The sequence below is a fragment of the Sus scrofa genome, chromosome 7 (assembly GCF_000003025.6).
Source record: "Sus scrofa isolate TJ Tabasco breed Duroc chromosome 7, Sscrofa11.1, whole genome shotgun sequence".
In the NCBI taxonomy this organism is placed as follows: Eukaryota; Metazoa; Chordata; class Mammalia; order Artiodactyla; family Suidae; genus Sus; species Sus scrofa.
This window is the reverse complement of record NC_010449.5, coordinates 59,070,152-59,093,123: the sequence shown is the minus strand read 5'-3', so window position 1 is coordinate 59,093,123 and position 22,972 is coordinate 59,070,152. Positions and strand designations below refer to the sequence as shown.

The following is a 22,972-nucleotide window of genomic DNA, read 5'->3' as shown; positions in this document are numbered from 1 at the left end:
GGAGAAGGATCTTCCCATGGTCAGCTGATGGAGTCAGGATGGGAGGCTGGGTTTTCTAATTCTAGGAGCAACAGCTAATGCTGAGGTTACTGTATGCTGTGCATGTTTTATAGCCTCATTTTAATTTCATCTTCACAATCTTCAGAGGTAGGTGTTATTATTTGGCTCCTTTTGCAAACATGGAAACCAAGGTACAGAGAGGGGATGAGATGTGCCCAAGGTCACACACCTCATTAGAGAAGGGCTGGGATTGAAGCCCAGGCAGTCTCTCTGGGGCCCACACCTGTATCTTCCATATCGTAATGCTCTCGATGCAATGCACCCTTCTGCTGCTGCCTCTTGTGTATGGCTGGATCCATGCGATCCTCAGAAAGATCCAGAGAAGTTACCAGGTGTTGGACAGGAGGGCAGGCCAGGGACTGGGCTCAGCCTCCCAAGCAACAGGGCAGCAGATGGAAAATGGGGCAGAGGCTGGGGTGGGGTGAGGGGGTTGTGCTAAAGACAGTCCCACCTCATGTCACAGGGTGGGCCTCTGGCTGGGTTCCTCCATGCTCAGCTCAGCACCTGCTTCACCACCAATGGACACCCTGAGCCAGCCAATCTAGGGGCAAAGGGCCAGCTCCAGATGGCAGCCCACTCCTGGTTGGCTATACAGGCAGCCAGGGGAGGTGAGAACCGAGCTGGTGATTTGAGGCAGCCATTCTACAGAAGGAGAATGCAGCTTGACTATGGGCATGGAGGGCAACAGGTGCCCAGGGTGGGGAGAGCAGAGAGCCAGTATGTGGCATGGACTTGCCTGCCTCAGGTGGCACATGGAAATCAAATCAGAATGGTGAGGTGGTGATAGGAGCCTGCCCTTACTGGGGCTCAAGGCTGGCTTTTGAGCCTGGACCAAGGATGAGGGTGTGATCTCCACTCATGGCCAATGATGGGAAATGGACCAGCAGAAGAAGGAATAGATGTGGATGCTAACAGGTCTGAAGGGGAGGCACATTCCTGCCTTTCTCCTTCCCCACAGCTGGGGGCATCGGGGAGGGATGCTGAGAGAAAGAAACAATGTGGGGTCTCCTATGTAGGAGAAAACTACCTTGAGGAGGTCTTCCCTGTGAGCAGTGGAGGCACAGCCAAATCTAAGAAAGCCCCCTGGGGAATCAGATAAATGGACATCACAGACCTGGAGTTCATAACCCCAAAGCTGCAAGAGGCCCTAGAAGCCCTCCCCAGTCTTCAGAGCAAGGCCTTTGAGGGTCCTATTCAAACACTCCTCACTCTCCAAGCTTCTTCTGACCCCTCCTCAGCCCTGATGCCATGGCTACCCCTGCTCTTCAAAGGAGTGACCCACCCCTAACAAGAGGCCTGTGGGAGGCATAAGGATGAAGATATGAGTACCCCAAGCCCACCACAGCCTCCTCATGCTAGACTCCCTGCTGCTATGAGCCCTCAGAGCTTGGTACCCACCCAGGACCTCTAGCTACTAATAATATCAACTCTTCCTGTGCCCCCATCATCACCACCCTTGACTACAGGGGCAGAGAGACCAGAGAGATCTGTCTACAGGGGAGTTTTACTATTCGGCTCCAGCCCCTGGGGGCCATGAGGAAGTACACTCAGTGTGACAAGCAGCTGGTTTTTCAAGAGAAGACGAAAATGAGTTTTCTTTGAAATTCCCAATTAAAAAAAATTTTTTTTGGTCACGCCTGCAGCACTTGGAAGTTCCCGGGCCAGTGATCAAACTCAAGCCACAGCAGTAACCTGAGCCATAGGAGTGACAATGGTGGGTCCCCAACCACTAGGCCACCTGGGAACTCCCTCAGTTTTAAAATATTGGCAAATAATTCAAAAGTAAGATATTTATGGTCATATAGGTGACATCCGGTAATTCTAACTGTGTGCTCACGGCATATAGGCCTGTGACTATCTCACAGGAAAAGGTATGGTCACACTAGCCTTAGATTCCACTGAACTTTGCCCAGCTCTTGGAAGACCATATGAGGGCTCTGGGCTGGACCAGGTAAGGTGTGTGGAGGAAACCCTCCTTGGCTCATGCAGAATCTAATAGCATAGTTCACCCTTCCTAGTGCTCTGCCCACCCCTAAACCTCTGCCAGGATGGTCCCCTCAAGTGCCCACACCTCCACTCCCACCCAAACCTGCCTCTTCCCTCTAGGCCAGCTCAGAGCCACCCTGAATGAGAACTTCTCAGAATTGCCATCACGCTTCCTGAGGGTCAACACTTCCCAGCAGCCTGGAGGGTAAATACTTCCCAGCAGTATCCCATTCCTGCATCTCTGTTCTCTGTCCTCGTCATTCTAGATGAATTTTTATTTGACTGGCTTTACCCTAAATTGCTAAGGTCGGAGTCTGGCCAGCCAAGTTCAAAGACAAAAAAGTAAAAATCCGCAGGGTGATATTCAGTGATGGACAGGAGGCTGACAGAGGAGAGAGAGACCTTTTCTCCTTCCATCAGGACACTCAGGTCACCCCAAAACATGACAGGTCCTTGCACGGCTTCCAGGGGCAGCCCAGCGTCCTTAGCCCCAAAATTGCCCATATGGCACCAGGCTTGTGGTGTGAGTGCCACCTGGTGGTCACTCTAGAACAGAGCAGTGTCTCAGTAGAGACCAAGTGCATAGATAACACAGTCGACCCTTGAACAACACAGGTCTAAACTGCATCGATCCACTTACAGTTGGATTTTTTTTTTTTTCCATAGAAAATACTATAGGAGTTCCTGTTGTGACTCAGTGGTAACGAACCCGACTAGAATTCATCTGCAAAAGGTTGCATATTCTATCCCCAGCTTTGCTCAGTGGGTTAAGGAACCTGCACTACTATAAGCTGCAGTGTAGGTTGCAGATGTGGCTTGGATCTGGTGTTGCTGTGACTGTGGCTATGGCTAGAAACTGCAGCTCCAATTCAACCCCTAGCCTGGGAACTTCCATATGCCACAGGTGTGACCCTAAAAAGAAAAAAGAAAATACTACAGTACTACATAGTCCAACCCCCAGTTGGTTGAATCCTCAAATGCAGAACACAAGATCTGGAGAGCCAACTGTAAGTTATACATGGATTTTTGACTGCACAGAGTCAGCACCAGTTGACCCCATCTTGTTCAAGGGTCAACTATATACCCCCAAGCCTTTCTGGAAACAAAATCCTCCCTCCACACCTCCCTACCCTCTCTCCTACCCCCCCACCCCACCCCCGAACCCATCTCTGAGCCTCCATTCTCAGCGCTCCAGGCCTGCGGCAGAGCAGGATCTTGTGGGAGTCATGTGGAACTCATCTCAACTAAGTCTCCTGACCAGATATGACTGGGAGGCCAAAGATCAAGTGTTGGCTTGGCCAGTGACCCACATTAAGACTCTGTCCCAGGCCAGGCCTCCATTTCTTTGTTTACAAAATGAGAAAGAGAAGCTACACCATCAGCTCTTCTTCTAGTCTATCTCCTATCTAGACTAGAGAAAGACAAAGATTTCTCATTCCATCTTCTGCATTGTTTTCTTGTTCACAGGCTAAAAGAAACATGCTTTTAAATCTCTGGAGGATAGATGGCATCCCAGGACCCTCCCAGTTCTGATGTGATCCCTGGTCCTGCTGGGGCTACTTGAGTAAGGAAAAGAAGTGCATGCAGATGCAGTTTCCCACAAACAGTTCACTTTCTTTCATAGATACAGTGATCCAAGAATCCTAGTCCTTTGGGTTGGAAGTAACTCTCAGAGGTCATTCAGTCTAACCTGGGAGCTCCTCACAGCAGCCCTTTTGGCATCTGCCTACATACCTCCAGTGTGTAGAAGCTCACCCCCAAGGCAGCCTTGCCCATCTTGTTTGGCTCTGACACAAAGCCTTCTTCCCCAGGGGAAGACTCCCACCCAGTGGTCCTAGGTCTGTCCTCCAAGGCCACACAGAGCACATCTAATCCCTCTTCCTGGCATAAAGCCCTTCAGGGATTTCAACAGAGGTCATGTCCTTCTGAATACTCTTTCTTCACAGTAAATAATCCCAGTTCCAACCAGGTCCCTCATGGGACTTCACTTAGTCTCTCTAATCCTGGTTGGTTCCTAGGACATCACCAGCCTGTCATTTAACAAACTTCTCCTGAGACCAGCCTAGGTGCTAGGCAATTTGGTTTGTGTCCATCTCCTTCAAAGAGTACCAGATCAGATCAGAGCACCTAGGGGAAATGCGGAAGAATAAGGGGCTGGAAAGATGACTTCCCTGCTCCTATTACAGCCCCTCCAAAGGCACTGCCTCATTGGGCTGAGACACCAGGCTGTTAAATCCTGTTTATCTTAGCCTAGGGTCATCCTTGGGCCAATTCCCATCTATCAGCAGTGGCTTTTTTCTGAGGTACTGGTTGATAAAGATTGTGAGTCTGAATCTGGGCCCAGGAGGGGAAGAAATGAGACCCTAGCCTGCAGGAGAGCAGCTGATTTTCTAGACCCCACCAGAGGCCCCCAGAGTGCCCTATTCCTAGGGCTGCCTCGTCTTCAAGCTCCTGACTCTGTCAGCCACCTAGAACGTTCGCTAGTCCAGCTCCGAGTGCCTTCATATCTCTAATAGATACGGTGTCAATGTACACATATAAGTTGCGAGGGAAAATGTCAAACAGATACGACTGAGGCTCCAAGAGGTTAGGTTCGCTGTGGAAAAGAGACCTACACCTCGCTCATTCTGACTTTGAAGCCTGATTTCCCTCCAAGGCTCAAGCTGCCATTTCCAGGAAGGATGAGTAGTGAATAGACCCTTCAGACCCTCTGAGTGGCTTTCGGCCTGCCAGCCCGGCACGAGGCCCCAGGTGGGTGCAATGATGGAATCGTGCTGATACAAACTCACCCAAGTCCCAGAAAGGCCAGTTTCCCAGCACAGTCATGTCTGGTTAACAGGAAGCACTCATCTGTAAATGGGGATAATAACGTCTAATCCTCAGGGTTGTTAGGAGAATCAACTGAGATGGCATATGTGAGAGCCCAGCTCGATGACTGGCACAGAGGGTGGTTGATAAATGAGCGCTATTCTACTGCATTGCTATGAGCCACTTTTGCCAAAGTAGAGTAGGGCAGCGCCTGGGTCTCTGAAAAAAAAGCATTTCAAGTATAGAGGAAGCTGAATTCTGTTACCAGCAACTGCAGACTCTACAGGAGCCAGACATGGCCAGGCCCAGGGAAACCAGAGGCACAGCCAAGCCGATCTAACCTCAGCCCAGGGCCAGAGGGGATTTGGAGCAGCTGGGTAAGTGGATAGAAGGAGGCCTCAGTAACCGTCCCTGCTCCACATCCTCACCAGTCACTGCTAAATCCTGCAGCACAAGCAATAAGAGGCCACCTCAGGGTAGGACTCAGAGCTTGGTCTGGGGCCCAGGCCAGATGGGGCTGAGGCAAGGAGGAGAACCAGGGCCCATGTGCCCAGCAAGCCGTGCCAGCCCAGTCCAAGTCAGCCCAGCCAAATCTGAGTTATATCAGGAGAAGGGATCTGTTCAAAAAACTCAACCCATCTCTGCATATTTGCATATTCTATTTTGGGGTCTCTTCCTTTTTTTTCCCCTTCGCTTCCTAGAAAAGTTCTCGTGATCAATTCCAACTTCACCTCTGCTGAACTGCAAAAGCTCGCTCTCAACCCCACCTCCTCTCCAACTACCCTCTCACGGGCAAGGCTCTCCAGAGTTCTCTGCCCTCCCTGCCTCCAATGCCCTTACCTATTCCAGCCTCTGCCCCTGCAGTTGGGCTATGACACCTCAAGGTCACCATGGCTCAAGTTGTCAAATCCCAGGTCAGCCCTTGGTTTTACCATGTATCTCTGTGGCTTCTCACACCACTGACCATGCCCTCTTTGTCCAGTTGGGCAGGCAACTTTCTTCTCCCTTTCTCAGAAAAGTTGAATTCCCTTCTCACATGACATAGGCCCAGTATTTAACTTAAAACTGCTTGATCATTATCTCCAGCTGAGAAATATCCACCTGTCTACAAGACATTCCCTCCTGGCTGTCCCATGACACCTCAAGCTCAATATATCACAAACTGGTCTTGCATTCCAAATCCCAAGTCCAATCCCTCATTCTTGCTGCACCATCTACCCACTCACATCCTGCCCCCCCCCCAAATCCAGTCTTTCACATCTCACATCCCTCTCCTCCTCCCAGCTCCCCTGCTGCAGCTCTAGCCGAGGCCCCCACTGTGTCCCATCTGGAGGCAGTGAGCCTCCGAGCTGGTCTCCCACTCCCAGTCTCACTTCCCACAAATCCAGCCTCCACGCAGCTGTCAGATTATCTCACACAGGAGTGTGGTCCCCCCACTGGCCTGCTAAAGCCATCCAAGGGGTGCTCTTTGCCTTCAGGATGAAGCCCAATCTCGACCTGATGAAAACCCCCCCACCCACCCCACCCACACACACACCTCCCAATTCTCCACACTCAGAAGCCATGGCAGCAGCAGGAAGGGCACTGGCTTTGGAGGAAGACAGACCTGAGTTTCTAAGGCCAACTTGCCCACTGCTCCACCATGAGATTGTGGACAGATGATCCCACCTCTTAAACTCGGTGTCCCCATCTGATAAATGGAGCTCATCATAATACACTCGCCTTTCCCAACATGTGTTATCAACACTAATTCCTGAAGTCTCTCCCTACCCACCCCCTTCTCTCCTCCCCAACTCCCACACTGCCCGTCACACACAGTCAGTTCTAAGTGGCTCACAGCTTCCCCGGTGGTTTCCCTCCAACTGCCCCACTCCCCATCTAGCCACACACAGCCGTCAGTGGCCTAAAATGTAAACCTGACTCCCCTGATTCAAACTCTCCTGTGGCTTCCCACTGTCCTTAGGATGAGCTCAAACTCCTTACATGGCTGAAAATGATCTAGCCTCTGCCTACCTCGAAGTCCACCCTAACACACAGGGCTCTGGGAGCTGTTTCTCCCAGGTCCCGGCCCACTCCACACGTACGCCTTCCTGTCCCACTCCTCCTTACCTGCTGCAGGTCTCAGGCTGATGCCACCTTCTCCAAGAAGCTCTCCCTCATACACATCCCCACCCTAACCCAGTTGAGCTCCCTTCCTATCAGCCCCAAACCCTCAGGACCTGCCTGGCCTGTTCTCATTGGGCTTTAGTGTGAACATTCTGTTTGTCTGTCTTACCAAGTGCGCAGCTCTAGAGAGCAAGGACCTCGTCATGTTTACCTGGCACAGAGTAGAGACTGAATGTTTGTTGAAAGGGTGAAGGGGACAATGGCGAGGAAGGAGTCCTTGGCCCATGGAAAGCCCCAGGCTCGGTGGGGGCACTTATCAGACTCAACCTATGTTATTTAAAACATGGCTACAGGAAGCAACGCCAACTTGCCAAGACCCAGGAGGAAAGAGCTGACAAAGAAGGGAAAGGGAAATCAGGGGAAGGTTCAATTCTGGGAAGCAGTGTAACTGGTGTTTAGGAGTCAGTTCCAGGGACAAGGCAAGGCTACCCAAGTGTTCTGCAGCAGAATGGAGCGGGGGAGTCAAGGAGCCCCAGCTCAGTCCCTGGGGTGGCATGAGCCACCACAGAATGGAAACCAGCTCGAGGAAGGCTGTATCATGGGGATGGGGAAGGGCTGTGTCAGCCCTGTTTAACCAAGGCAGGCCTCTGAGGATGGAACTGGCCTTTGTTTTCATCACAAACAAGCCAGAGACATCAGGTTCAATGACAGAGCTTCCCGGTCTTTGCTGCTGACCACAAAGACGCAGCTGCGATCCAGGCAGACCACTGAGGCACAAAGGCTGGGCACCAAGAGGCCGGGTGGGTTCTGAGCCTTTTCAGCCGAAGCAAACACCCCTCAGTATCAACTCTAGGATGGAGAGGGAAATGTGGAGAGACTTCGCACTTTCTGGAAGGAAAGAATAGTGTGCCGTTTAGGTTGCATCTGGAGTAGGAGGACTTCCAGTACTTCTCCTTAGGAGTATCACTGATAGACTTGAGGTCATTCAGAGAGAGGAACAGGCCATGCCAAGGGCCAAAAGCAGGAGGACAGGTCAAAGGGCAATGAATCCCTAACACTTTCCTGACTGAAGCCCTGTTCATGGAGAAGGGGCAGGCTTGTTCTGTGCGGCCCCTCAAGACAGAAAAGGGGCTCAGGGGTAAACCCTCTGGGGACAAAGGGCAGAGTAGGCAGTCCTTATCAGCGGTAAACCTTTTGTCCCAGAAGGTGACAAAGGGGATGAATGGCTGTGATCACAGATGCTGGAGGTAAAACCTCTGCCAAAGGCACAGGGCAGGAGCGAACCTCAGAGCAACTTCCCACCAAAACACCAGCTGAAGGGAAGGATTTTTTCCTGACAAAGTATTCAAAGCACATGAAACCCACTCACTCAGCTTGGACATGTCTGTGACGCTCCAGGGAACATGGTGCCAAGGGGAACGAGCACGGGCAGATGGAGCAGCAGCTTGGGGGTTGGTGCCCTCTCTTCAATATGAAAGCTGGGCCCCATTCGTGTTGGTGTTGTTGTTTAGTATTGTTATTTAACTGTTCTTGTATTTACGCCTTCAGGACAGAGAAGAGGGCCCTGCTTCCTGGCACAGCTCTGAGGCCTGGATTCTGGCATCATTACAAAACAGGCATCAGAACGCCTGTGAGGCTAGGCCAGGGGATGGATAAGAAATCTTTTGCATGCCTTTGGGAGAAGGAGTCATGTAGAGGGGGAGCTTCCCCGACCTGCTCCCCCCGAAGTCCACCTGGCCACTCCTCGCTGGTCATTTCAGAAGCACTAGTCTCTTTTGGCCACAGCAGCCACCCTGAGGACCAGGCAGCAGTCCTTGGGCACATCCTGAGGATGCCACAGCCCCAAGCACCAAAGGGTCTGGGGCTATCGCTGGAAACTTCTCCCAAAATAAGAGTGTGTGTGGGTGTCACACAGCACCTCAGGACGTAGGGCTAAAATTCACCCAGGGCCTAGAAGCAGGGGCACCAGGACCCACACACCACGCTCGCCCCACTGCCTCCACCAGCTCAGATCAGCCAGAAAGACCAAGCACTGGACAAAGCAGAAGGTCGGCCATCAGGTGTATTGGGGAAAGGAGAGATGGGGCACCTTCAGGAGTGCTTCCCACGGGCAGCTGCCTTGGCAGTTTGCTGGGGGCTCAGGAGGACCAGGGAGTTCACGGGGCCCCGCCGGCAAAGATGAGCTCTAGGGCCGCTTGGATGTCCCCCCCGGTGGCCTGCAGGGCCCGCAGGCTCAGCTCATCATCCTGGATGCCCATGTCACGTAGCTGCTGCAGCTGGGGTTGCCACTGGCTCTGTAGAAAGACAGGGCAAGTAGAAGCTGTTAGTTAGGATCCTACAGAAACTCACTTATGTCTCTCCTGTCAGGGAAGAGATGGTGGGTTCCTCCAGCAAATCTGCTGATGTGAAGTCCCATATAATACAGTGCTTCTAGGAGGACTACAAGAGAGGCCTGAGAGGTTAGAGAACAAATTAAAAGTTTTTCCAGGGAGCTCCTGCTGGGGAGCAGAGGAAACGAATCTGACTAATAACCATGAGGTTGCGAGTTCAATCCCTGGCCTCGATCAGTGGGTGAAGGATCCGGAGTTGCCGTGAGCTGTGGTGTAGGTCACAGAGAAGGCTCAGATCCTGAGTTGCTGTGGCTGTGGTGTAGGCCAGCAGTTGTAGCTCCAATTCAACCCCTAGCCTGGGAACCTCCATATGCCATGGGTACGGTCCTAAAAAGCAAAAAAAAAAAAAAAGTTTTCCCAATAAGAAAGTGGAATATGTAACATACGGATCAAAAGAGAAAGCAAGAAGTTCTCTTGTGGCTTGGTGGGTTGAAGATCTGGCATTGTCTCTGCAGCAGCTCAGGTCATTGCTGTGACACAGGTTCAATCCCTAGCCCAGGAACTTCTGCATACCGCACATACAGTCGAAAAGGAAGAAAAAAAATGATACCATGCTTTAGGAGTCCCCTTATGCCCCAGTGGGTTAAGGATCCAGAGTTGTCACTGCCGTGGCTCAGGTTGCTGCTGTGGCATGGTTTGATCCCCGGCCTGGGAACTTTCACATGCTACTGATACAGCCAAAAATAAATAAATAACAAGCCTGACTTGTATCCATGAGGATGTGGGTTTGATCCCTGGCCTTGCACAGTGGGTTAAGGATCTGTCGTTGCCATGAGCTGTGGTGTAGGTCACAGACGTGGCTCAGATCTGGCATTGCTGTGCCTGTGGTGTAGGCCAGCAGCTGAAGCGCCAGTTTGACCCCTATCCTAGGAACTTCCATATGCTGCACATGCGGCCCTTAAAAAAAAAGAAAGTGAGAGAAAGCAAAGTAAACTTCTAAATTTACTAAATTTCGAAAGATTAAATTACTTTGTTTTTCCTGCTAGATGTGCGCATGCGCGCCCCCCCACCCCACCCTGCTCCTTAATGTGATACATGATGAAAAGTCTTGCTCTTACCTACTCCCTTCCCCACCCCCAACAACCCATTTTCTCTGAGGAAATATGAATCTATGTCCCTATATTTATCCTCTTCTTATATCCTTCCTTTTTTTCTAACATACAATGTATCCTGCAGATCTCTCTATGCCACCACATGGAGAACATATACTGTATAATACTCCAACTCATGGGTGCCCCAAAATATTCTACAACTGATGTGTTTCCAATCTTTACCATTACAAACAACACTGCAGTGACTGATTCTGTGTGTCATTCTCTTCATGCACATACATCTCCATGATAACTTCCAAGACACAGGACTGCAAGGAATCATGCGGCTTTAAGGGCCATCTGTACTTCCTTTGTTATGAATAGTTGGCTCATAACCTTTGCCCATTCTTCTATAGAGTTGTTGGTACTAAATTACCAGAACTTTTACAATTCAGGGAGGTTTTGCCCTTTGTCTGATATGTGTCACAGATTTTTTTTTCTCAGTTTCTTCTTATTTTCAGACTTGGTTGGTTGGTTGGTCTGCTATGGAGAAATGTTCACTTCTATATGTTACTCTTTATACAATAATTCCTGGATTTTAACTTTCAGCTATGAAAAGCCTTCTTTACTATAAAGATTTAAAGAACTTTAGTATTTTCCAAACTTCATCAACATCTTGATCTCAGGAAGGAGGAAGTACACACCTTAGGGAGAAGGATGTGCTCACCCTGTGGGAAGGAGAAGGCAGTGGGATGAAAAACAAATTCAGAGAGGCACGCAGGCAAGGATGTGGATGTGGAAGGCTTTTAAAAAACCACACAAACCAACTCAAATTCCTTTGACAGGCCAGGTGGAGACACGAAAGCCACCAAGCTGAGCAGTGGCGTGAACTGTCAGCAGGCTGGAGAAGATGACGGAATGGAAAGACCAGCTGTCCACGGATCCTGCTTCCTTTCCCCTCACTGTCCACCAGGGCCACGTGGGGCAGCAAGAACTACACGGGCCTGACTCTGTTTGCATCACTTAACGGTCAAGTTCCAGAATGAGGTTCATGCCGCAGGCTTAAGAGCGAAGGAGAGAGAGTGAAGCAAACAGCTGGTGCACAGAGGCATGTAGGAAGATGGGAAGCCCTGGGGTCCTCCACTTAGCTGTGAGCTAAGCTTCCACCTTCTGTGAGGCAGGGGAGATGGTGTCACTCCCTGCTTAAAATCTGCCATGGCTCCCTGGTCATCTCAGGACAAGTCTGATCTCCTCACCCACGCACTCAAGGCCCTCACACTCACATTTCTGCTCTCCTTTTCTTCACCACAGGATCTTACACACAAGAACACTGTCTCCTGGTCTTGCGGATTTTAGTCCATCACATGTACCCTCATATTCACTCAAACAGGTAGCTGCCTCTGCCTGGACACTCCCCACCTCAACCAAACACCCTTTTCCCCGCCTGGCTAACCTCCAACTAATTCTTTGACAGTCAGCCCAAACACCTCCTTCTCAGAAAAGTTTTGCCTGACCCAGGCCTTCACCTCAAGCCTGGGCTGCCTGGCGCCCCTCCATGACATGGCAGGGATGAGGACCACTCGTCTCTTCCCCAGAAGTTGGACCTGGATCTGGTCTATACCTGCTCAGCAGCTCATCAACACTCACAGAACACATGAGCGACTCCTCGACCACAACTGCCACAAGCATCCTAGCCAGGTGGTCCCTGGGGTCAGGCGGTGGTCACTGGGTGCAGGAGTGGAAGCCACAGGGACAACCGCCCTTGCTGGGGGCATCCTCTCCTGTCACACTGTCACGGCCCAGCTGTCCTGGAGCAAAGCAGGCCAAGTGGGAAGGGCCTCCACAGAGCACAAAAAGCTCAGTGTCCAAGGTGACAAAGAGCCGCGTGGACACCAGGAGTGGGAAGACTGACCTGAAGGCTGGGCTGCCCGGAGGCCTGCAGCGCATGCTGTAGGGCTTGGCTGAACAGATCGTTGGTGATGGGCGTCCCTGACTGGACGCCTGAGGACATTGGGGAGGTCCCAGAGGAATGGCCCTAGAGACAAACCAGAGTCAGTGCCACCCTCAGAGCCACCTCGATCTCCCAGCCCGCACCCACTGCTGTCGCCTCACCCCAGGCTGCCCCTGGGTGCCCGCTGACTGCCTCCCAACAGGGGCCTGCGTTGGTCAACCACACAGAGGCATCGAAGAGCTCCATGTGTGGCCAGGAAAGGTGCTGTTCTCTTTCGCTCCAGTGAGATGAATCAAGCCCCTGACCTAGCCTAGGACCCAGCACCGGGAGGGATGGACTCGGAAGCTGGAGTGACGGCCGCTGGGAAGGCTTAAGCCTGTGGTGTTTGGCCCCTTTCAGGGAAACGTGAGGGCACAGTACTTGAGGGGAGGGTCTTCCACACTGCTGGGAGGAGGAGTCCGTCAGGACTGTGCTGATCCCCGGACCTCTGAGCCCTGAAGGCAGATGAGGGGGAGGTCGCCTGAGCTGCAGTGGGAAACCCACCAGGGCACCAGGCAGAACTCAGCTCAAAGCGGATCTAGCACCAGAGTCAGCAGACCTGGGACCTTCTCCCGTGGGGGCCAGGCTGCGTTCTCCCCGCCCTCTCTCCATACCTGGGTGCCAGGAGTTGGCGTGTGAGAGCTGCTCTCCGGAGTGCTGGCCAGGGCCAGGGCCGTGGCCAGCTCGCTCTGAGTGATGGGCCGGGGTCCGGCGGCTCCACTGTACCCCAGGGAAGCTGGGCGGGAGCTGGACGTGCTGCTCGAGGGCGTGGACCTGGCACTCTGGACAAGGGAGGCACCCAGATCAGGGAGCAGCCCTGGGACAGCCCAGATGAACCCCAGCCCGCTCCAGGAACCGTTCTTGGGGACACTCCCCAAGCCGCCAGGTTCAGAAAGCAAGAGCAGGACACAGCTGGGCCACCAAAGGGCCTCGGACCACCTCCCTGCGGGGGCGTGCCGGGTCCCAGGGAGGGCTGCATCCCCGGCACCATCTCCCCCAACTGGCATGCAGCCGGGCCACTTACTGGGTGAAAGTCATCCTCCTCATCGGAGAGCCCTTCAAACAGGAAGCCACCTGGAGGAGGGAGAACAGATTTCAGGAGGAAGAACAGAAAGGCACAGGCGCGGCTCCAGAATCAGCTCTAGCTACTCTCCAAACTCAGATTTTCATCTCTCCCCTTGGAAAATTACAGGACAGATGCACTCCCTGACTCAAAGTGAGAGTTCCCAAGGAACGCCCTCTGCCAGCACTATACATAGCTGCTGAGTAAAGCCAATCCCTGGGCCACTGCCTGCTCCCGAGGCGGCCTGCATTCTGCTGTCCTGGCGCTCACCTGGCATGTCCCGGTATGAGCTGGAGGGCATGCCGCGGGAAGAGGTGTCGGCCCCTGGCAGTGGCGTGCTACCTGCTACTGAGTGCAGAACCAAGACAATGGCATTTACCAGGGCTGGGTGAGCAGGCACCAACCTGAGATGGGACAAAAAGAAACCCAAGGATGACTAAGACGGAGAGAGCCCCCTTGGCAATGACAGGAATACTTTATGTCTCTGACAACAATCAAGTCACCCATGCCTGCCCTTAAATTCCCCACCCTTCAGTACCTCCCTCCAGTTGGTTTGTACTGTTGCTGCTCTGCCCTCAGAAAGAACAGCAAGGCCTTCACCTGCGGGCCTACCAGAGATGCTCCACCTTCCCCTCCAGCAACCAGGAGGCTCAGGGGCCCCACCACTACTTTACTGGGCAATATTTGATTGGTCCCTTCTCTTCCAGGGTGTGGCTGTTTTCTTCATTTGCAAACAAGAGGATACAACTTCTACTATCCCTTCCAGCTCTAAAATTTTGGCATCTATGCACCTGCTTCTTTCCCCAGATTAAAATCCTCCAAAGGCCCCCTAATAGCTACTGAATGAGTTCTAAACAGATCCTGGCCTGCGAAGCCACCTCCCTTAGAGCCCTGCTTCATTCCAAAATCTCTGCATACCCCTGACCTTGGGCTTTACTGTTCCAGCAGCCCTTGCTCATTTTTGCCTCCTGACACATTTAGGAGACATATTTGGAGGATGGGCTCCAAGAGTGGATCTGGGGCCACAATTAAGGTTCCTGGCCCAACCATGAGAAATAAGGTCCCTTTTGTAAATGGATGTACTTACGTATCAAGCATGTTGGGATCAGCAAAGACAGAGAAGAGGTCCTTGTCCTGGAGAACCCCTGAAGCAGAACAGGGCTCATCTCAGAAACTGGAAATTCAGCCAGGTCCAATGGGGAGAAGAGGCTTTAGGCCTCAGAGCAACTGGCTTAACAGGGACTCGAGACAACAAAGCAGCCCTGAGGAGAAGTGGGGGAAACAAAGCACCAGCAGCACAAACCCCTGCCTCTCCACTGCCCCCTGCACTGAGGGTATATCCAGTGTACCAGCACAGCAGCCTCTTTCCCCCATATTTCTGGGTTCTTGTCTTATCCACCAACATATGCAGGAAGTCTTCCCTGATTGCAGTGGTTTGGGCTAAACATGGCTTCCTCATAGTCTCATTTTCTTTTCCTTTTTTGCTTTTTAGGGCCACACCCGCAGCACATAGAGGTTCCTAGGCTAGGGGTCTAATCGGAGCTGTGGCTGACAGCCTATGCCACAGCCACAGTAACATGGGATCCGAGTCATCTTTGCGACCTACACCACAGCTCATGGCAATGCTGGATCCTTATCCCACTGAGCGAGGCCAGGGATCGAACCCGAAACGTAACGGTTCCTAGTTAGATGCATTTCCGCTGCGCCACGACGGGAGCGCCTCATTTCCGTTTTCTTTCTTTTTTGGCCGCACCCATGGCTTGTGGATGTTCGAGGGTCAGGGATGGAACCCGAGCTACAGAGGCAACCCAAGCCACTGCAGTGACAACACTGGATCCTTAACCTGCTGTATCACAAAGGAACTCCTCATAGTCTCATTTCTGATGTCAAGTAAGCCATGATTTCTCCATGGGACTGCCAGCTCTTGGAGGGCTGGGTAAATGGAACACATCTGGATTACTCCCTCTCCCTCCACATGACCAGCGATTCTACATTCACAAGATGGTCTAAGGTTCTTTAGGGTAACTGCCTCCTCCTGCCTTCTCTTTCTCCAGCTGCTCCTACTTCCTTAAGTTCAGCCTTGCACTTACCAAGAGCAATGGGATCACTGCTGAGGCCCGGGGTGGCCACAATAATCTGATCCAGAGATTCCTTATTGCTGAGCATCTTAAAGACCTGCAGGAGAAAAGGGGAGGGCTGAGCACTCCAACCAGCTCACTGCACTCAGCAGATACCCACACTCCACTGCAGGACCCCTTCCTCCCTCTCTAAGTGCTTGCCCATACACCACCACAATGCAACAATGGCCCCAGGAAACAGATGAACTCTTTTTGCTCTGAGATCATGGTTACTGGAGGGGAAACAATACAAAAGCAAGATCGCAGTAAACCTTCAGTCTCTGGTCCTTTCCCACATTTACAGCTCTAATGCTTCCAAAATAAAAGCTCTCATTATAAGCCCCATAACAAAGGTTTCTCTAGATCCCCAAAGTCCCTTTCAATCTCCATACAATTACCATTTCACATTTATATATAGTGAGAAGTTTGCAGCTGTGTTAATTTTGCCTATCAGCTCTCCTACAGAAAAACATCAGTGTGTTTTCCCAATGAGGAAATCCTGGCGAGGAGTGGCGGGCAGGCAGTTCAGCCAAAGTCAAAGAATGAAGCCCAGCAGAAACAGTATGTGGATCCTTTGACTGCAACCACATTCACTCCATGACGCCGATGTCAGGAGGGTTGTATCATTATCATTAGAGCAAATCAACAATGCCTAGCTGAGAGCCTCTTTGGGGGAAGACGGGGCTCTACTGAGACCCACAGGCATGGCAAAAACTCCCCAAGGAACTCTTGGAAGCCATGGCAACCGGCTTCCAGCTCCTACTCTGCACCACTTGCCAGCAGGCCTGGCAAGAGTCTCACAGGCACTGTGGCACATACTCACCGCCTCCCTGTAGGAGGAGCTGCTGTGCAGGGCAGTGTGCAGCACCCGGAACTCCCTCAGGGCAGCCACTTTGTCCACAGGTTCTGGGGACAAGACACTCAGTTACCCTACAACCTGGACCCTGCCCTGGCCACAAACACAGAATATCATTTCAGCTCATGCCCAGATGCAGGTTCCCTTTCCTCATCACCCCACTAAGAATGAGCTTCTGTTAAAAAAAAAAAATTATGCCACAGATGTGGAAATTGCACTCTCTTTAAAGCATCTTCAGTAGATAAACAAATTCAGATTCCAACAGAGGGGAATCTTACCACATGAAAGAGACTGCTCTGATAAATATCCCACTGCAAGAAAACTAGACCCTTTACATTTGCAAAGGAGGGTATAATGAACTTGGTAGATTTTAGCGCAGTGATTTAAAATAAGTGCTGCAAGCCATCTGAACAATATGGAGCTATGTTGACACAATATGTTAAGAGAAAGAAATAGAACATAAAGTTGTATATGCATTCTCCAGTAAAACTTTGTAAGATGTGTCAGTACACAGGTGGGCCAAGGGTGGAAGGGAACAAGCTAGGGTGATGGGATCAGGGGTAACTGTGTTCTCTTGGATATTTTCTTTCAGGCTTCTGTAATATTATTTTGATTAAAAAAATAAAACATACAATGGGAGTTTCCTGGTGGCTCAGCAGGTTAGGGATCTGGTGTTGTCACTGCTATGACTCAGGTCACTACAGTGGAAAGAGTTGATCCCTGGCCCAGGAACATTTGCATGGCATGCCCCCCTCCCCCACCGCAAACAACCAAATACAAGAAGGACCAAGGAAACACTGTACTTCTAGGGTTCTTAACAAACTTTCATCACATGCTCAAAAGCAAGTATATCACTGGGACTCGAAGCTCCTTTTTGATATTTGGACAGTATGACTTACATATGTGGGAAAGCTTAGCAGTTGTCTTAGTTTTATTTGGTTACTTTACTATTTAGGACATCAGCTCATTTCATAGGCAAAGAAATTTGGTTTAGGAGTTCCTGCCATGGCTCAGGAAAATGAATCTGACTAGTATCCATGCGGACACAGGTTCAATCCCTAGCTTCACTCAGTGGGTTAAGGATCCAGCATTGTCGTGAGCTGTGGTGTAGGTCAAAGACGTGACTCTGGAGTTCCTGTCGTAGCGCAGTGGTTAACGAATCCGACTAGGAACCATGAGGTTGCGGGTTCGGTCCCTGCCCTTGCTCAGTGGGTTAACCATCTGGCGTTGCCGTGAGCTGTGGTGTAGGTTGCAGACTCGGCTCGGATCCTGCGTTGCTGTGGCTCTGGCGTAGGCTGGCAGCTACAGCTCCGATTAGACCCCTAGCCTAGGAACCTCCATATGCCGTGGGAGCGGCCCAAGAAATGGCAAAAAGACAAAAAAAAAAAAAAGACATGACTCTGATCCCGCCTTGCTGTGGCTGCGGTGTAGGCTGGCGGCTACAGCTCTATTCGACCCCTAGCCTGGGAACTTCCGAATGCCATAGGTGCGGCCCTAAAAAGACAAAAATAAAAAACAAAAAAAATCTCCAGGCAGAAAGGGGGAGGAAAAGGAACTCAAAATCTTAATGCCATAATCAGCTAAGAGTTATGCTTGTCTCTTTAACATCTCTGAGCTAATCTCACCCTTCGGAAATGGGAAGCAGCCATACTGGTAGAAAGAACACAGGCTCTGGAGCCAGGAAAACCTAGATTCACATTTCAGCTCCTGCAGTCATTTCCTAAGCAGGTGACCTTGAATACATACCTTTCTAACCCTCTTTTTCTTCATCTATAAAATGCTAATGCCATTACCTATCCTGCAGAGCCACTGTAATTATTAAATGAGATATCAAAAAGAAACAATCTGGCTGGAAGAAGCAACAAATACTGGCTTTCCTTCTGTCAATCCCCTCCAGCCAAAGACCAGAGGGGCACACCTGCAGCTGAGCAGGTTGTATTCACTGCTCCCTACAGAGAGAACGTGCACCACAAGAACCACGGGGCAGCTCAAGAAGAGGATGTTAGAAAAGACTTAAAGATTTGGGCTTTGGTTGGGTGACTCGGGGTGGGGTGGGGGGTTAAGGAAGCAGCGTTTTGCTATGGATTGGAGGCTGTCTGGAAGTAGGGGTGATTTTATGATCAGGTTATCTTAAAAACTCTAGAAGGAAGGAATAACTAGAGCAAGGTGAAATCGGTAACTGCTAAAGAAGCAGTAGTCACTCATGGCAGCCAGGATGGAAGGGTATTTGGTAATGTTCGTGGTTTGGACAATGTTCAGGCTTTTGGCTCTGTTCAGAAATGAGAAGACTCTTATTTTTGTCTTGATCTATTACAGTCCCAGAGTGAGTAGTCCTGTAGATGTTGGTGATCTATGAAACTGTTCTTATTTCAAGGCCTAGCTGAGGGCCAGGCCAGCCCCCAGATATCAGAGACTGCCTTTCTCTTTCTCACTCCCCATCAGGATACAAAAAAAGATTTTTTTTTTTTGCCCTTTATGTTTATAACTGAAAAGAAAGAAAATTTCAAGCTCATAACCAGTCATAGCAATCATGAACATTATAAAAATATGTAAAACTGCCCATTTTTAACAAAGCTAATCTCTTATACAGCTTAGCTCTATCCTCGTGGAGGCTTTTAAAACACAAATGCAAAATTTATTTATTTATTTATTTATTTTGTCTTTTTTTGTTGTTGTTGTTGCTATTTCTTGGGCCGCTCCCGCGGCATATGGAGGTTCCCAGGCTAGGGGTCCAATCGGAGCTGTAGCCACCGGCCTACGCCAGAGCCACAGCAACGCGGGATCCGAGCCGCGTCTGCAACCTACACCACAGCTCACGGCAACGCCGGATGGTTAACCCACTGAGCAAGGGCAGGGACCAAACCCGCAACCTCATGGTTCCTAGTCGGATTCGTTAACCACTGCGCTACGACGGGAACTCCAAAATTTAAATTAGTAATTCCAAGCAGCACCTTTTATTAATAAGTCATTAAAGGCACTAGAGGCTTTGTATGTTTTCTCCAAGGGCTATTTTCATATTGTTCGAATATTTTCAAGTCAGGAAAATAAGTTACCAATATAGCAGGAGTAAGCTGACTGAACAAATCACCACCTGAAGCATTTTGTGGGAAGATCTGCTAACATGAGAACAAACTACAGCATTTAGAGGAGGGCAAGGGCTTTCTAGCTTTTTTTCTACTGAGAACAATAACAATAACAAAAAGATACAAAGTCCACTGAGAAATAAACTGTTGCCCTAAAGGAGTTTAAACAGACACATACTCCCCATCCTATTAGAACAGTGGGTAATGAACTTAAAAGTAGAGAAACAAATCCCCTTCTATCAGTGGTGCTGGCAGCAAGAAGACCAGAATTACGCTCTATTTATCAACATGGTCTAATCCAATAAGTAATAAAGACATCCTCTATTATCATCTCAGTAAATCAGTCCTTTGTCCCACTCAGGCTCTGCCTCAAGAACACACAGATCCTCCTGCCCTTGTAGATATTACAGAAACGCTGCCTGTCTAAGAGCCAACAATCTCTCACCCGGTTTCTGATCAGGCTCAGGCCAGGACTTGCGCAGAACATGGACTGTGGACCCAGGCTGAATGCCATAGAAGTCAAGAGTCTGATCATCTTTGAGCTTCCGGCCACAGTAGATGAGATCTAAAAAAAAAAAAAACAAAACAAAAAAACACCTGTTCATTTATCTTTTGCTCCTCAAAATAATACACGATACATGCTTTAAACAGTACTCTTATTTAATAAGTACGTTTTAATAACAATTAATAGCAGGTACAAACTGATAAAATACAGAATCTATATGCGGGAAAGCTCTAGAGCTTAACATCATGAAGACTGTTCAATTTAAAGGAGTGGGAAAGTCCAAAAATAAAAAAGGATGAACCCAGTATTTTTTATGCCTGAAAACACACTTTTTGCCAGTTTATACCATTTTTCAGTTTATATACCATTATGTTTATTTATAATGTAATTAGTCTTCCTCCACTTAGAAAGCCCTTGCCACCTTTCCTTCCTTTTTCACTGCCTTCTCTCTAACCAACCAACCATCCTTCTACACATGCCGAAGACCCACCTCAAATGCCATATACTGAGGGTCTTTCCCTGACCAGCTTCTCTTTCCCATCCTAAATTCTTGCTCTTTCAGAGAAAGAATTCAATAATGTCATAGTTAAAGACCTTTGTGATAAAGCAGCTGAGTATAATGTACAACTAAAATGGCAACCAGTAGCTTTGTTATATGACTTGTGTCTCTATTCACCCAACAACAATCACTTCCCTGGAGTGTTAACATTATGAGACAACAAGTCCCAAACTCTTAATTTACCCTTGTAATTCCAGAATTATTCTCCCCAAAAAGAAATCAGAGTAGCAGCCCAACCCCAGTCCACAGAGACTCACCAATCAGCTCCGGGTCTGGAACAGACTCCTGGAGTTTGCCAGCAATAAGCTGTTTCAGAAATGAAATACTATAGCCCCCCAGTGAGTATTCTCCGAGCTCCGCCTCTGGCAACCGAAGAATAGATTTGGGGGCAAGTGGCTGGTCAGCCAGCTTCACCGCCAGGTGCCAATCTGAGAGAGACATCCTCTCTCTTTCGCGCTCTCTCTTTCTCCCTGGAAAGGAACAAAGCCTTAATGGTTAAAGGACAGACCATCACTCTACACCAGCCCCACCCCACCAAGGGGCTAAATGAGAGATAACTCAGTGTGACACTGTTGAAAAAGCCTAGGAAGCAGCATCAGGAAGCTAGAACTAGAATCTGGGGTCCTCTCTCATCCTATGACAGAGAGCAAGGAACTTCAGCTCTCTAGGCCTCAGTTTCTTTGGCTTTCAAGTAGATATAAAAATGCCATCCCAGCTAACAGGAATGTTGTGAGATTCAAATGAGATCATCCAACCCTCTCCCCTATGTACACTCTTCATTATCTCTTGCTTTAACTGCTACAACAGCCTCTTGCCTCTCCCTATCAAATATCCATGCTGCCAGCCAACTTGTTTTAAAACCAGATCCGATCAAGTCATTCCTCTGCTTAGAACCCCTCCAATGAATCCAAACCACCTCTATGAATAAGTCTAAATGCCACAGCCTGATTTTCAAAACCATTCACACCTTTTCTCTCTGACAACCGCCTTCCCCAAGAGCTCTGGGCTGCCCCACCCTCCCCAACACTTAGGTCTATCCTCAGGAAGCCTGGATTCACAACAAAGTTCTCCTCACTTTATACCTCTGCTCATCTGCTAACTCCTCTACATGTAATTCCTCTTCCCTCTTCAGTCTCTAAGCAAACTCCTACCAAGACCAACCCAAACACAACCTCTCTGTCCTCCCTCCCTCCCCTCTGTTGTTCTCACATTCTCTCATGGCAAAGGATTACAAACATCTGTTTACATCTCAATCTCCCCGCATCCCATTCGTAGAGGCCCTTGACAGCAAAGACTAGAATTTTTTGTCCTTGTTGTCCCAATGCCCAGTACATATGGGTGCCTAGAAAATGAATCTGAAACTATGAGAAAGAATCTTGTAAGGCAAGCCAGGCCACTGTTATAATCAATATTGCTTCCAAAGTGGCTTCTTTGGAAGAGGAAAGAAAGGCTTCGAGGCCGTCCAGCAGACCCCAGGGCACCCTCAAAACCTTCCATCTTTGCCTTTAAACAGGAAGGAAATAGGTCTTTTAATATACCCTATCTCATTTAATCCTCTCAAATGGACCCCGAGGCAGGCATTATCATCTACGTACTACAAAGGAACTGAGGCTCAAAAAAGTGAAATCAGTGGCCCAAGGTCACTGACAGTTAATACTGGGACAGGAATACTATCTCCTGGGTGACGACCCCACCATTCCCATGGGACCTGCGAACTAGTCAATACGCATTGAGCCCGCGCGGCCCGGGACCCAGCGCCCTCACCCGTCCCGCGGAAGGAACCCGGCCGCAGGGCCGCCGTGTAAACACTCACTCAGGTCCTCTCGCCGGAAACCGGAAGCTCCGCGCTGCATTCTGGGAGTTGCAGTTCCTACTGCGGCTCCTGCTCCTTTATAAGCAGCTTGCCGGCGAGAGGCGCTAGTTGCAAAGTTTCCGGTTCCGGGGAGGGTGTGACTTCGCGACCATTTGAAAGTTACGGCGCGAGGGTCTCTGGGTGCTTTCGCCTCAGAGGGTACTGAAATTGTTAGTGTTCTAGGGTGTGGGTCTCTTGGGTCGTAAGAGCAAGGCTTGGTGTGAGGTGTACTGCCCGGTGATTCCCGCACTGTCCTGGGACGCATGCAGAGTCCGTAGGTTACGCCAGGTCCTTACAGCGTCACAGGTGGGAACGCCCGCTGCCGGGCTCTCGGCCTGATTGCGGACCCCAAATGCTCCAACCTTTCCCTCTGGGAGGGCCCTTTCCCGAGCAGCTTCTTCAGACACTCCTCAGCGGTTCTTTGCAGCCCTCACAGAAAACGACTTGCCCTCGGTGAAGTCAGCCTCTTTTGTGACCCTCGCCTCTGGATTCTCCCGACTAAACCTCCCTGTGGGGGCTTACCAGGAACCCAATGATGACTTCCTCGAAAAGTCAGTTCTTAGGAG

General features: G+C 50.1%; 2 protein-coding genes across 5 annotated transcripts in view; one reads left to right on the top strand and one right to left on the bottom strand.

Annotated features, from left to right (window-relative positions):
• UBL7 (ubiquitin-like 7 (bone marrow stromal cell-derived)) lies at positions 9,005-22,458 on the bottom strand. 2 transcript variants are annotated; one of them, XM_005666130.3, is made up of 11 exons: positions 22,368-22,458; positions 20,812-21,024; positions 19,936-20,055; positions 16,375-16,457; positions 15,525-15,609; positions 14,522-14,579; positions 13,705-13,838; positions 13,396-13,445; positions 12,986-13,153; positions 12,294-12,416; positions 9,005-9,254 (listed from the first exon to the last, which is right to left on the bottom strand). In XM_005666130.3, exons 1-11 carry the CDS (start codon positions 22,405-22,407, stop codon positions 9,117-9,119), a joined length of 1,212 nt encoding a protein of 403 aa, XP_005666187.1. In that variant the 5' UTR covers positions 22,408-22,458; the 3' UTR covers positions 9,005-9,116. The 2 variants fall into 2 exon arrangements, with proteins under 2 accessions (XP_005666187.1, NP_001230611.1); NM_001243682.1 differs by having other exon boundaries at positions 9,009-9,254; positions 22,319-22,370.
• LOC100525054 (translation initiation factor IF-2) overlaps positions 22,526-22,972 on the top strand; it is a 63,761-nt gene continuing 63,314 nt past the window's right edge. For all 3 annotated transcript variants that reach the window (XR_002345827.1, XM_021099057.1, XM_013978077.2), the window contains exon 1: positions 22,526-22,712. The gene's annotated coding sequence lies outside the window, so the exon portion shown is untranslated. The remainder of the gene's footprint in view (positions 22,713-22,972) is intronic.

What these genes read in the sequence shown, in the direction of transcription:
- UBL7 (XM_005666130.3), bottom strand. Translation starts at nt 22,407, where the DNA reads ATGCAGCGCGGAGCTTCCGGTTTCCGGCGAGAGGACCTGA. An exon ending in GCTCCTCCTACAGGGAGGCG is followed by an intron (nt 15,610 to 16,374) that starts GTGAGTATGTGC and finishes TTTCTCCTGCAG; the next exon opens with GTCTTTAAGATGCTCAGCAA. An exon ending in CTCATACCGGGACATGCCAG is followed by an intron (nt 13,446 to 13,704) that starts GTGAGCGCCAGG and finishes TCCCTCCTCCAG; the next exon opens with GTGGCTTCCTGTTTGAAGGG.